Raw genomic sequence first — 14,457 nt, 5'->3', positions numbered from 1 at the left:
AATAAACACCCTTAAATTTCAAATAGTTCTGTTCACAAACTGGCTAGAAAAAACTACACTGGATCTCTGCCTGGAATGTTCCTCTTGAAACTGGTGCATTGGGTGGAGGACTTGGGATGTTACTGGCAGACCTTGGGAAGCTGAGATAGTTTTACTTATGTCTCTTAGAAACTTGTTGCAAGTCTTGCTTCTGCTCTCTAAGTCTCCCTCTACCACTCTGTGTGTCTTGTCTGTGTGTTTATGGAGAGGAAGATCAATGGCAGATCCTGAAGATGTTTTGCTACACCAGGACTGAAGAAGCAAGAAGGTATCTTTGCAACCAGGGGTGTACACTACCACCCCAGTTCATAAGATGCAGACGTGCTCCTCGCAGCAAATGTCACCTGTGGTCTTGGAGAAGGAAGGTGTCCTGGTTCCACTGCCCCATCACACTGTCCCACTGCTGGGATAAGATCTTGGTGGCCCTATTTGCCCTTGCAGAGCAGCAGGAAGCTCCTTGGGCCTTAGGAGCCAAAGAGTTGCACTGGGGTCTGTAATTCTCACTCTGCCCAAGGGGGTCAGAAGGCTGCAGCTCTTTCAAACTTGTCCCATTTTCTACCTTCCCCTATATGAAGGTGTCGTCATGCTGGGCCATTGAATGAATGCAGTTCTAGGGCAGTGATACTGTGAAGGCTGAAGAACCTGTCCTAAGATCTCACTTATTATAAAATATCTCCAGTTATAAGCATGCTTTACATCACGAGAATGGGGCATATGGAACTGAAAGACAACTTGTTCCTTGATGAAGAACAAACCATGGATAGAAAGATAGACTGAAATATGCCTAATTTGAAGAAAGATCTATTTCTAAATCTCTGGCCAAAATAAAGTGCAGGAAAGTGGCTTTTAGTACAAGCACAGTTAGAATTTTACTAGTTTTTACTTTCCTGCTAAATCAAGTGTTCCTGAGCACAGTGTAATTGGGGCGTTTTTTTAAATACTTCTCTCATCCTAATCCAATGATAGTCATATACTACCGTGATTCATGTTCACATCTTGCCTTAATGGAAGCACAAAATATCCACACACATGTGTAGTAGCATGAGTTGTGGGGTTGGATAAGATGATCTCCAGAGGTCCCAATATCAACGATTCTGTGATTCTGTGAAATTTCAGGAAACTTCTCAGGAGCCCTTTATCTGGCTGAGTAGAATACCTCATGGTGCATTTATTTTTAGTTTATGCTTTATGCCCAGTAGAATTCTTTGCCTAGAGAGCTTGGAACCAAATTCTGTCTCGGGAAATATGAAACTTAAAAGTCATACACACAGACATGGGGTTTGTGGGTTTTACACGTTGCCTCGATGTTGCATGATTCTGATATTAGTAAAAATTATTTGGTATTTTATCTCTGCATAGAGTTACATTTTCTGAATGTACAAGGGACACATTAGATAGAGAAGGAGACATCAATCCCTGACTCAATTTCATATTGTGGATCGATTGTGTTATGGTGAATAGCTTGGGGGTAGATTTTAATATACAATGCTTAACCCTTCATATCAATATATCATATATATTTATATATAAAAATCCCTTTTCCAAGCAAGGAATAACTGTTACTTTTGTCTGATAAATAACAGCTTTTCCCAATGGCTATAAATGGGCTGGATGGGAAGCAGCTTGCTTTACCATGAGGTCTGGAGCTCAGTGTTATTTGCAGTTTGTGGCTACCCTTACCAAATGAGAAAAATATTCATTCAACAGACAAGGTTTTGGTAGTACAATGATGACCATTAGTATTCTGGCAATCAACAAATGAGGCCTACTTTTTTACTGGGTTACTGCAACGTCATCTACCATTTGGTTTCCAGAGTGAGCTCTGAAGCCATCAGCATATATGCACAAGGTCTTGTCTCAGGAATATGCTGAGCTCAGTACCAGTAACAAGGCTATGGAGCAGCACAGTGATCAATTCTGTGAATTTTCAACCACACAATTTTCTGTGGTATTATAAAAACATGTTGAAGAGGGATAAAAAATCAGGCACTACCACAGTGGTGAAAGCACTTTCTTCTCCTATGTATGTTCAGTTCCATTGAGAAGTCCAGTGAAAGCAGTAGCCCTTCTTCGCATGAACCATTCAAAAAGTTGAAAAAAGTTGACGTGCTTGTACCTACAAGACTTCTGGAGTGAGCGTGGGTGACTTGCAGAAGTGGAGAGCTGCAGGATTATCATGCCACAGAAGAATTGTGGAGAGATTTAGTAAGGGTAGCCAGGAAGGCAGAAGCGCTAGTGCACTGAGCAGTTCCAGAGGTGGCCATCTTTGTCTATCTAACAACTAAATACCTTTGACTAATAATTTAGCAGAAGATATAAGAGACCCAGCTCTGAAGGTGACAGTGCCTGAGTCGTGGCACGCCACATCATTTAGGGTTAAAGTGTGGATTATCCCATCCTGCTCAGAGATTTCAGTCACAAAGTTGTTGTGAAGGGGAGATCCGTCGAGCCACCACTGTACGTTCTTCACGCCCGGGTGTGAAAGCTCGCAGGTGAACGTGGCCGACTCACCCACAAAGACGTCTGTGTTCTTTAAACCAGAAACTATGACTGCTTCTTCTTCTGTATAACAGAGCAAGAGAAGGTGCCAAAGGAAAACACAAGCATAAACATACACAAGTTCCTTCCTGTAGAACTAACCTAGGCAGTAGTGCAAGTTGTCCAGGAGAATTGAACTTGCAATGCTGTTCTGGGAAAAAAAAAGAGCTTAAATTTTCTTTAAGGGATTGAGAAATGCCTTCTATCCATCACCCACTTGCAAGGCAGTGTGTGTCTGCAAAAACTGTTTCACTGAAAGGACACCATTCCATTACTAGTTCCTGGCTGTCCTGTGTGTTGTAGCCATCCGCACTGACATTTGTATGCAGTGCAAGGCAGACAGGTAGCTTAAGAGTTAAAAAGGATATTTATTTTTAGTACAGTAAAAAAGTTATACAAGTATCAACAATGATAGAAGCCATAATGAATAATAATGAGAATTTCACTATTTTTTATAACAGTTCCTCCAAGGAAATGTTTTTAAGCAGTACCACCGCCTCCTCTGGTGCACAGTACAGTCACTACCTCGAATTACTTTATTTTATACACATTAATCCAACCCCAGCCTGAATGTAAATGTTTATATCTTCACTGAAATCAGGGAAGAAATGAATGGAGTTCCAACCGTTTGCGTCTGTGACAAGTTTGGGCAGTTACTGCCAAAGATTTTTGTAAGAAATTCAGGCAGCAAAATAAGAGCATTCCCAAGTTTCATCTTACCTTGCACGTATACAGAACCTGTGGTGATCTCGTATCCAGTGCTGCAGGTATAATCCCCGCAGTCCTCAGGCTCCACGCCATGGATGATCAGCTCGGCAATGCTGCCTTTCAGCTTCATCTCATACTTGTCACTGGGCTGAATGATGACCCCTCCTTTTCTCCACTCAACTGGGGCGTCTGGCTTGGAGATCTCACAGTGCAAGACAGCTGTTCCCCCTTCTTCGGACTCCACATTTTTCAGTTCTTCATTAAACAGCACGGGTAGTACTACAGTGGAGAAGCATCCACAATAGTAACGGTGGTCAGGGGTGAGTGACTTGCATGTTCCTTTCTCCAGCTTGGCATTCCCCGTCTTTCTGAACCGCAATTTGCCAGTTGGGAATGCCAAGCCCAGAGCGGGGCGTTTGAGTTGTGCCACAGCAGACACTCATGGGGCTGCTGGTGTGAAGTTGAACACTGCTGCCCCGTAAAGGATTGGCAGAGGTCATGGGCTGTATAAGGGGCTTCATGTGCGCATAACCACAATTTTCAATGTAAACAATTAGAGGTACAAAATTGCCAGCGACACCAATTTGAACGTTGAATCACTGAAACCACGCACTGAGCAAAATGCTGGTTATGGGGGCTAAGCTCAGGATCTAGAAGCAAGATCTTGTTGTCTGAGTTAAAATACACAGCATTCAGTATAAAATGAATAGAACTATAAAATCCTGTAGCATAGCCACTAGAAAAAGACAAAGAGCCACAGATCTTGGGCTGCTCAGGCACAAATAGCCATACTGGCTTCATTTAAAATGGGCCTGGTTTAGGTATAGGTGAAATATTCCTGTCTCTTATTGCCAGGACTGTCAGCAAGCAAGTTTTTTTCTCCTGTATGTACTCTCCATTCACAGCAGCTGCAGTTTTGCTCTCAACTTCCACAGTGAGATCAAAACTGCAACTGAGGATTGGGTTTAGAAGACACTATATTCTTCTTTAAAGAGCAGACTGAGGATCAAACCCCTTCCTATAGTTGAAAGTCATAGATACAGAGCAATTCAGTGACTAAACTTCCATTTGAAACCTACGGAGGGCAGCCACAGCTGTAACTTCTCTGACATCAGGCAAGGCTTCTCCTACCTTTGACTTGCAGTGACGCAGTGGTCTGTTGATCCCCTGAGTCGCACGTGTAATCCCCAGCATCCTGAGCCTCAGCATCGTAGATGAAGAGCTCAACACGTGTCCCCTCTTGCCGGATCTCGTACTTGTCGCTCGAGTGCAGCACGGTATTTCCTTTCCTCCACTCCACGGGTGCGCTGGGCTTCGTCAACTCACAGTGCAGCACGGCTGTGCGCCCTTCCTCCACCTCCTCGTTTTTCAGCCAGTGTTTGAAAAGCACAGGTAGGGCTTGAAAGGGAGAATGGTGGAAAGGGAACAAACAGGCAAAACAAAAATAGAAAATAGAGAAATGTTTTGTTTTTTAAAGTACGGTAAGAACTGGAATGGTAATGCCATTCATGAAGTTCATGCACAATTCTGGCTGTGTTTACCTGAAGGGGGTTGTCTAGTTCTAAACCAGACAGAGGAGGTGGAGGAGGAGGGAGAGCAGTTAACCAGTAGGAAAAAAAATCAGTTCTACAGGAGCTGCATTTCTTTCCCCATATCCTAAACTTTCTTTTTTTTTTCAAAGAATTCCCACCTAACTTCAATACTCATTTTTGAAGTCCAGAAAATGAGCACCCCTTCATTGTGAAAGGCTGCTTGTTTTTTTTTTTTTCCTTACCTTCCTAATCAAAAGAAATCCAAATTTCTTTTAATGCAGCTTGTACTTGTTGCCCCTCATCTGTTTGCTGGGCACCCCAAGGACTCTGTCTCTCTCTTCTCTGTAGACCTCCATTAGGTAGTTGCAGACAGCCATGAGGTCCCCCCTCAACCTTCTCTGCTTTTCATCAAGCTGAACAAAGCCAGCTGCCCCTCCCTTTCCTTATACTTAAAATCAGAGAATTATTAGGGTTGTAAAAGACCTTCAAGATCATCTGGTACAACCACCTCCCTCCTACCAATACCACCCCACTAAATCATATCCCTAAGTGCCAGGTCCAACCTTTCCTTGGACACCCCCAGGGACGGTGACGCCACCACCTCCCTGGGCAACCCGGCCCAATGCCTGACTGCTCTTTCTGAGCAGAAATGTCTCCTCATTTCCAACCTGAACCTCCCCTGGCGCAACTTGAGGCCATTCCCTCTGTTCCTACTTCATGCTCTCCAGTCCCCCTGCTGCACTTGCTCCAGCACCTCAGTGTCTTTCTTGTACTGGGGAGCTCCAAGAAAGCGAATGTACTCCTCCAACTGTGGTCTTGCAACTGCTGAGCAAAGAGAAAATCATACCTTTAACTTCCAGCCTGGCCGTGGTCTTCCCATCAGCCGTGTGGCAGCTGTATTCTCCCGAGTCCTCACGGTTCAAATCGTGAATGACCAGCGTGTGCACGTTCCCCTCCCGCTTGATGCTGCACTTCTGGCTGGAGTGGATCACAGACGCGCCTTTCTTCCACTCCACCGAGATGTCGGGCTGGGACACCTCACAACACAGGTGAGCCGTGCTGCCCTCCTGCAGCTCCAAATTTTGGAGGACCTTTACAAAGGTGACTGGAGGAACTGTGGGGAAGACGGTACAGACACTGCTGCAAATGGGGAATCCAGCACTGCCCCAGATCAGAACTGAGTGCCCAGAGTTGTATTTTGAACATGATAAAAGGGCAACAAACAAGATAAGTATTGACGGCCAACCTTTCAAAATCATTCTATAGAAATTAATGAAAGGTTATATATCTGGCAAATATCTGAAAACATCTTAAGTGGGAAATTAATTCAGAGAATATTCTTGACATTCTTCAGCATTGATTCTGACATAAATTAGATGCTTGGTTTAGGATAAATTGGGTGGTTCTCAGAGGATGTCTGCTTCACTCTACAGGCTGTTAAAAGGTCTAAAATGACTAGCTCAGATGTGCATGTCTAACTCTAAATGCCTAAATTAGGTTAGCTGAATCTCCCGAGATTTCCAGAGACCCCTGCTCCCATATACACACCACCAGAAGCTAAGGCAATATCGGCAGTGCTTACCAGTAGCTCCTAAACCCTTCTTCCTAGGAAGCTGCTCACCTTGGACTGTTAGCTGCGCTTCTGAGGTATGCTGCCCGACTTTGAAACTGACAGGCCCACAGTCTTCTAGTGTCACCTTTTTCAGGATCAAAGTGTGACGTGTCCCTTGGACTCTGATCTCATTCATTTCGTTGGATTGCAAGGGAACATCTCCCAGGAACCACTGAGCATCCTGAGTTGTTTCCCGTGACAGCCTGCATTCAAACACTGCATCTTCTCCTTCATATGAAGTGACGTCCTTCAGCATCTCCACTATGGTTGCTGCTGGTTCTTTATGGAAAGGTCAACAGAGTTTGATATCTACTTTCAAGTGATGCCTCCTATTTTCCTAGGTTAAACATTTTGTTATGCTCATTCTTGACAGTACTGTATTATTTGAAAGAACTGATGGCCACAAGGCACGAAACACTACATGCATGGGTATGCATAGTGTGATGTGTTAGTCTTACAGATGCATTATGTATGCACGTATGTGTGCATATGTATTATGCACATATATATGATAGTCTAAAAAGTATACATGTTATACTATATTGTGTATTTAAATAATAGAAACATTTATATGCAATATATGTATTGTGGAAACATTGTCAACAGATTTTAGTAGGTGACGTTAACATTAAACCATTGACTAAAGACATTAAACATTAAACCATTGACTAAAGACCCATTTCTGATTCTCTAGAAATAACTGCTGCAGTTCTGATGCCTTTGAAATCACCCTTATCTCTGAAATCCCTCTGGGCACAGGACAATGTCTAGCTGTCAAATTACTTAATTGTGTGCCACAGCCATAGCAACGATCTCCGTATCACATTTTTCCCACGTGAAGCCCTACCTTTCACGTGCACAACTGCGGTGGTTTGCTGGTCCCCTGTATCGCACATGTATTCCCCAGCATCAGCTTCACGCAAGTTGCAAATCGTTAGCTCAGCCACAGACCCAGACTGGCGCATCTTGTACTTGTCACTTGGTCGCAGCACTGTCCCAGCCTTCTTCCACTGCACAGTGGCATTTGGTTTTGAGATTTCACAACGCAAAGTGACGGTGCCACCTTCTTCAGCTTGCTGGTTCTGGAGTGGTTGCGTGAAGATTACTGGTAAAGCTAAACCAAGAGAAATCAGAGGAAAAGCTTGCTTCATTGATGACTGTGTCACTAAGTCTTGCATTTAGTGAAATTGCAGGACCATTCCAAACTTGATTAAAACTTTAAAAACCAAACTAGGAATGAGAGAGAATGTTGGATTTCCAGGAGTACTAAACACTCAAGAATCACTGGGCACTGCACACCCTGACAACCTCTGGAAGTATGTTCCACTTTACACAGGAGTGGTCACAGATATGGACTCCTGAGCATCTAAGGGCATGTAACTCCAAATGGGTACACCAAAGCCACAACTCAAAATCCTGTGCTTGATATCTAAGTTCCCAGGTATTTATGAGGGTGCACAGAAAAATATCATTCTACAATGCTTCTCATTTGAAAGCTGGACCCAGAAGAGGAATGAAAGTTGGATGTCTCTGCACTGAAATGTAACTGATGGGTCAAGACAGGGTTTTGGTAGGTTGATTTAAAATGTGCCATGTGTAGAACTTTTGTTTCTCAAGTCTAGTTGTCTAGAAGAACCGTGGTGGCTCCACAGATAACGCTGAAATGGGATTAATAAGGGAAGGAAATGGGGTTGTAGAAGTGCATTTATAGGAACTGGGTGGCAGATGTATGTAGAAGAGAAAGATGACAAGGTGCTTGCAGGTGACATAGGAGTGGATGGTGTATTCTGTGGGACAGATGGACAATAGCTTGAGTCAAGGTTTTTGTACAGTGGCATTTGAAGTGAAGGCATCCCACTGTGCAGCTAACTCCTCCAGCCCTATGCCTCTTTGGAGCCAAGAAAGAAATATGGAGTGCGGAGAAATAATGTCTTGACAGAAAAGCTTTGTGGAGACCTAGTCTGTTAGACTCGATTACCGTTGAGTGAGAACCCTTACCACAAAAAAAGAAACAGACTTCCTGCCATAGTGTCCCTGAATCTTTCATATGGAATATCTAAACTAACCTAGAGCTCCCTAAAAGGTGAAGTGACAGCTTTTTTCACCTCTCACTACCAAGGATGCCATAGTTCGCTCATCGCCAGAGTCACAGATGTAGTCTCCAGCATCCTTCAGCTGTAAATCATGAATAACTTCACAGCAGAGCACATTTGCTTTATCTCATACTTGTTGCTGGCCTGGAGTAAGACTGACCCTTTTTTCCCCCTCACTGGTGCATTGTGTTTGGAGAGCTCAGCATGAAGGGTGACTGTAGAACCTTCCTCAGCTTCCTGATTTTGGAGGTTTCTTTCAAAGAGTGCTGGAATGGCTGGGACCACACACACAGACACAAAGGCCAGCCACCATCAGAGGACGTGCTTACAGTACAGATATTCTGGCATCACTGGATTCTGAATTTAGTGTGATTAAATGCATGCCCTTCATGGGAAACATGTCCTCAAGGAATATTTCAAAAGATGACATTTCACAAGAACTTCCAGTCTCCTTTTTATTTCAGCTGATCTTCTATCTCACAAAAAGTCCCATTAATACTGTGTTTGTAGCAGGGTGGATTTTTTTTTCTTTTTTTTTTCTTTTTTTTTTTTTCTTTTTTTTTTTAAATGGACATAGTGGCACTTTACACCTATTTTTAAGACCTTAGGCACTAACCATATTTAGGTGCCCTGCTTTTCACCTGGAATTGAGTGCCCAGGTAAGTATGAGCACTTTGATTCTTGAGCACCATTTGTCCAGGTGGGAACACAGCTCAAAGGACAGAGATGCCTGAGAATCAGAATGGTGTCACGCTAATTTTATTTCCGGCCTTGTTTTTCTGAGTGACAAAAAGGAAGACCTTGGGTCTAGAACTGTGGAAGCAGTTACTATGCTTGGAACTACTGGACTTCAGAAAGCAAAAGGACTCAGATGCTTTATGTCAGTAAAGCAGATCTGAAGTCAAGGACAGTACAGCCTTCTCACAAATACTCAGCCAAGAAAGTGGAAGAAGCTTCTCATCTTAAAACAAAACAACCTACCTTTAACAGTTAAAGTGGCCGTCGTTTGCTCATTTCCATTATCACAGGTGTATTTACCCGAGTCTTCTGGTTTTAAGTGATAAATCTTTAAAGTATGGATTGTTCCCTCTTGCCTGATTTCATATTTGGAGCTTGGGGAAATCACCTGGGCACCCTTCTTCCACTGCACTGCAACATTAGGCTGGGAGACCTCACAGTGGAAGGTGGCAGTTTCTTCTTCCTGCAATTCTGTGCTCTGTAATTTCTCCTTAAAGACTGGAGGTGGCACTGAAATTACAAATGCAGTAAAGGAACTTACAGTCATTTTTATTTTGTTTCTCTACAGTTGTAAACCTACAGCTGAACAGTAAAGTGTTAAAATATACTTTAACTTCTGTGCAATATTCTGGGACATTAAAACAAGTGAATGGATTTCTGATGAAACACACTCAGAAATATTTTGTGAAGTTACTGGAAGCACTAATCACAAACTTTAGAGATGTTTTGGTCAGTTCAGGTGGAATAGAGACTTTGACCAGACCAACAGTTTCAAAAAGGAAAGGAGAAGAACGTTTGACCGAGAATTTCTGGAAAACAGTGTTTAGAGAAAGAAACACAGTTTCAGGACCCCAGAACTGGTGGTTTCTCCACTTTGGATCCATAGTGGTTGCACCACATGAAAGCACATTAGTGCATCATGTGCACTCTGAAGAACAAGCACCCTACTAACATGAACTAACAAGAAGTGAACAATGGCCTTACATTTCCTATTAGCATACACAAAAACAAAACGTCACCTGTTCTCACCAATCTTGTTTCTTCAGCACATCACAGGGCTCCTTACCTTTTACTGTGAGCTCTGCTGTAGACACGTGTGGTCCCACTCGGAAAGCGATAGTGCCAATGTCCTGGTCTGTCACCTTCCTTAACGTCAGCTTATGGATCTTTCCCTTTTCCACTGAGATCTCATTCATTTCATTATTTTGCAGAGCAACATCCTGTAGCTTCCATTCAACATCCCTTGCATTCTCATGAGAAACCTGGCACTGAAAGGTGACATCATCCCCTTCGAATACCACCATGTCCTTTAGGCCACTCACAATGGTCACGTCAGGCTCTGCAAACAGCCCAGTCAGTAGTCAACACAGGAAAAACATGGATCAAATCACAGAATCACAGAATAATATGGGTTGGAGGGGACATCTGGCACTCATCTGGTCCAATCAGAGCCAGCTCACAGCAGATTGCTCAGAGCCTTGTCCAGCTGAGCTCTAAATACCTCCAAGGACAAAGATATCACAGCCTCTTAAATTACCTTTCAAACTCTGCTGTTTGACTGCTGTCAGTGTATGTGGCAATATGGCCAGTATCTCTGTTAGTGCTTTTATTGCTTGCTCTGTCTCAGAGATGCACTGCATATTGATTTTTGTAATTACGTTTGATACTGTAATTGGGTGAATAAGGCTTGAATGCCAGATTCCAAATGCAGGATTTTGAAATTTGTTACATTTGCACTTAGATATCTTCACAGAATAACATTAAAAAGTGATCCCTCTGCTACCTTTTTGCAAACAGAAATACTCTCTGCTGGTGCTTCAAACTGGCTGGGTATGTGGATGGCATGGTGCTCTCAGCACGGCTTACTGGATTAGTGGGAGCACAGGACATTTGTGCTTTGGTTTTCTTGAGTCCTGCTTCTAGGACAGCTGGGCACCTGCAGAGATGTGCAGGGATCACGAAGACAGCCTGCAATAGGCAAAAGCTGTACCCTGAACCAGATGGAGAATACTGAAGGAGAAGCAGCCCAGTCTCCATCTGAGCAAACACAGTACGTATTTATACAACTGAGGTCACTCTGCATGAAAAATGGTGCAGCTGGGCATAGCAGGCAGAGTATCTATAATACGGACGAGCCTGTAGGGTGGTTGTTCCAAACTAGTGGTCCAACCTGAATGCAAGCTCTGTTTGCAATAACATTAGGGCAGCTGCCATGTGACTGGGAGCTAAGGATGGATGAACCATCTGTTCATTCACATGCACAAGATATCAAGCAAATATTTCAAGCCCTGAATCAAAAATTTTATCTTCTCCTGCCCACCAAGTGAATCTTTGCTTCTGTACATTCTTACACCATAGCATTTTACACTACTTCATGATGCCCTTCCTGCACTCTGTGTGCATTTATCACAATAGGATCAACTATGTTGTAAAACCTTAGTAACTTAAAGTGAAAATCCCCCTGCCCCAGGAAACATCTCTTGCCTTTCACAGTCAGTTTTGCAGAGGTCGTCTCATCTCCAGCCTTGCAGGAATATTCGCCAGCATCACTGGGCTCCAAGTGGTGAACACGCAGCTCACGGAGGGTGCCGTGCTGCCACATTTCATACTTGGAACTCGACTGAAGCAGGACTCCGTCTTTCCTCCACTCCACTTCTGCTTTGCTTATGGAAAGCTCACAGCGCAGCTTGGCTGTTCCTCCCACTTCCACTTCTTCATTCTTCAGCTGCTGCCTCAGCTGGGGCTTGATGGCTGCAAAGTGCAAAAGACAATTAACACATGAACATTGACTTCAATGTACAAATGAATGCCCAGGTCTGGAAAACTCAGCACAAGTCACCCAGGGTCTGAAGCTGCAGAATAAATTTGCATTATGTGGTTATATGATTCTTATAACAACTTCTTTTTCTTTCTTTTGTAAATTCTATATATCCAGACAAGGAGAAGATCAGAAAATTGAATATAAAGCAAGCAAAGGACTCACAACTGAGGCAGGAGCTGCTTCCTGGGTCAGATCCAGCCCACAGGATAGAGTTTGAAATGCTGTGGCTTAGATCAAAGCCACAAGTTCCACCTAACAGTCAGAGACAACCACAAACACTTCACAGATGACAATTAATCACAGACATTACTCCTGGTTTATTTAAACATGGTGTTCTCAGGATCTTCATGGAAGGACATTACAAAAATTGAAAGCAGTAGGTGTTTTAAAATGCTTTTAGTAAATGCCCTACAATTAGATATTGATCCAAGTGAACAAGCAATAAATGCTAAGTGCCAGAAATAAAGATCTATTAGAATTTCAACACCCCCATGATGCAGAGTTTTGCCATTATCCAAGGAATGGACCAATGCACTGTGCTTTACAGGCTTAAATAGCCATTCTACAAATCCTGTCCCATATGATCATCTTTTCTGTATTTTGGTTTATGACTGGGCACCTCCTAAACCTTTCCTCTTTATCTTACTTTTGGGGGGCCTGATTCACCAACAAATAACAGAATACCATCTACACAGTTCCACAAATCCCTCTGAACTTCTGTTCCACTTTGATGCAATGCTAACCATTCACTCGGAGGACTGCTGTGCTCTGCTGGTCTCCTGTATCACATGTATAATCGGAGGCATCTTCTGGTTCTACATTATGGATCACAAGTTCAGCTGTGCAACCACTTAATTTAATTTCATATTTGGCGCATGAGAAGAGCTCCATGGTGCCTTTCCTCCACTCCACAGTCGCATTTTCCTTTGTCAGCTCACACTGGAATTTCACTGCAGCTCCTTCTTCAACCTCCTTGTCCTTAAGCTCCCTTTTGAAAAGAACTGGTAGGGCTAAAGGAAAAAGAAGACAACAAAGAATAGAAGCTTTTATTCAAGCCAGAGTTAAGTCCTGGACAGCACAGATAGCTGGATACTTGGGGGAACAAGATACTGTTCTTTGCAAGTGCTAGATTCCTAGGCAGGATCCATGTTTTCTAATTTGCCTGGAGCTAGTAGCAGATCTTTCTGCATCAAAAGCAGCCATCTGCACTTATAACATTTCTTTCCTTTGCTCCTTGACTCAAATCCTTCCCAGGGTTGAACTCTTGGATTTATTCTTCAGTTGAACTTGCAAAGATCTCAGGTGTAAAACAGTTGAAAACTCTGTGGACAGCCTTGACAGATCAGGAAGGTCGTCGTCAGTCTCATTCCAGGATTTGCAAGAAAATCTTTTTTTGAAATACTTAAATCACATATCATGTGAAATATCCAGAAGTTATGCTAAAGCATTATTCTTTCTTTAATTTCTCTCCAGCTGTAAAGCTAGAAAGTATTTCTTCTTAGAGCCCAAGACTTAAATACAGCACTGTTAAGAATAAAGCATCGTTCTTTTCCATTCTTGAAAATGAAAATATTTATAAAGAAAAAAGAATATGTAGTTCAGAATAATCACATTCAAAATGTTGCCTTGTGTTAGATGAAATCTACTGCTTTTTGAGTCAGCTCATGCCACATACCTTTTACATTTAAAGATGCATTTGTTTCCTGATCCCCAGTATCACAGCTGTATTCTCCTGTATCTTCTAATTTGAGATTATGTATTAAGAGCTCTACCAGGCATTCCCTTTGTCTCATTTCATACTTCTGGCTGGGCTGCAGCACCACTCCTCCTTTCCTCCATTCCACTGCAGCACTGGGTTTTGATAGCTCACAGCAGAAAGTAGCTGTACTTCCTTCCTCTGATTCCTTATTTTGAAGGGGTTGCTTAAATGTGACAGGTAGTGCTGCAAAATTTGAGAGGAAAGTGTTTTAAGAGTGTTAGAGCCCAAAAAGGATCCAGTCCTACCATCATTCTGCAGAAACAGCCTGTTCTAATGATTCCACAATCCTGCTGCTCTCGTTCTTGGTAGCATCTTTCTTGAAGCATTATATGAACCAAGATCTGAGGACAGACGGTGAAGTTAGAAAAAAAAGAGTGGTCCCCAGAACGTCCTGGTGTGCCGCCTGAAGTAGTCGGACTTTCCTGTGGACATCTCTCTGTGCCAGCTAGGGATGCTTTAGTCAAAGACCACCAGGACACAGTGGGACGTGCTCTCTCCTACTTGAACCCTTGTTCCTCAATATAAGTCTCTGAGTTTGCAATATTGAGCTAAGAGTATTCCTTCCTACCCAACACACCCCAAATAAAACTTCTACCAACATATAAAAGATTAAGTTA

General features: G+C 42.9%; 1 protein-coding gene across 1 annotated transcript in view; it reads right to left on the bottom strand.

Moving 5' to 3' along the window:
• The window catches only part of OBSCN (obscurin, cytoskeletal calmodulin and titin-interacting RhoGEF), a gene marked incomplete at its 5' end in the record, with an annotated part of 184,638 nt that overhangs the window by 77,493 nt on the left and 92,688 nt on the right, over positions 1 to 14,457 (bottom strand). Inside the window, 11 exons of the mRNA XM_080579536.1 lie at positions 2,329 to 2,601; positions 3,298 to 3,564; positions 4,417 to 4,683; positions 5,665 to 5,931; positions 6,439 to 6,708; positions 7,277 to 7,543; positions 9,504 to 9,770; positions 10,327 to 10,599; positions 11,745 to 12,011; positions 12,825 to 13,091; positions 13,757 to 14,023. Coding sequence (XP_080435662.1) covers positions 2,329 to 2,601; positions 3,298 to 3,564; positions 4,417 to 4,683; positions 5,665 to 5,931; positions 6,439 to 6,708; positions 7,277 to 7,543; positions 9,504 to 9,770; positions 10,327 to 10,599; positions 11,745 to 12,011; positions 12,825 to 13,091; positions 13,757 to 14,023 — 2,952 coding nt within the window. The remainder of the gene's footprint in view (positions 1 to 2,328; positions 2,602 to 3,297; positions 3,565 to 4,416; positions 4,684 to 5,664; positions 5,932 to 6,438; positions 6,709 to 7,276; positions 7,544 to 9,503; positions 9,771 to 10,326; positions 10,600 to 11,744; positions 12,012 to 12,824; positions 13,092 to 13,756; positions 14,024 to 14,457) is intronic.

The sequence above is a fragment of the Anser brachyrhynchus genome (genome assembly GCF_964034855.1).
Source record: "Anser brachyrhynchus genome assembly, chromosome: 2".
Lineage (NCBI taxonomy): Eukaryota > Metazoa > Chordata > Aves > Anseriformes > Anatidae > Anser > Anser brachyrhynchus.
This window is presented reverse-complemented; position numbering and strand designations above follow the sequence as displayed.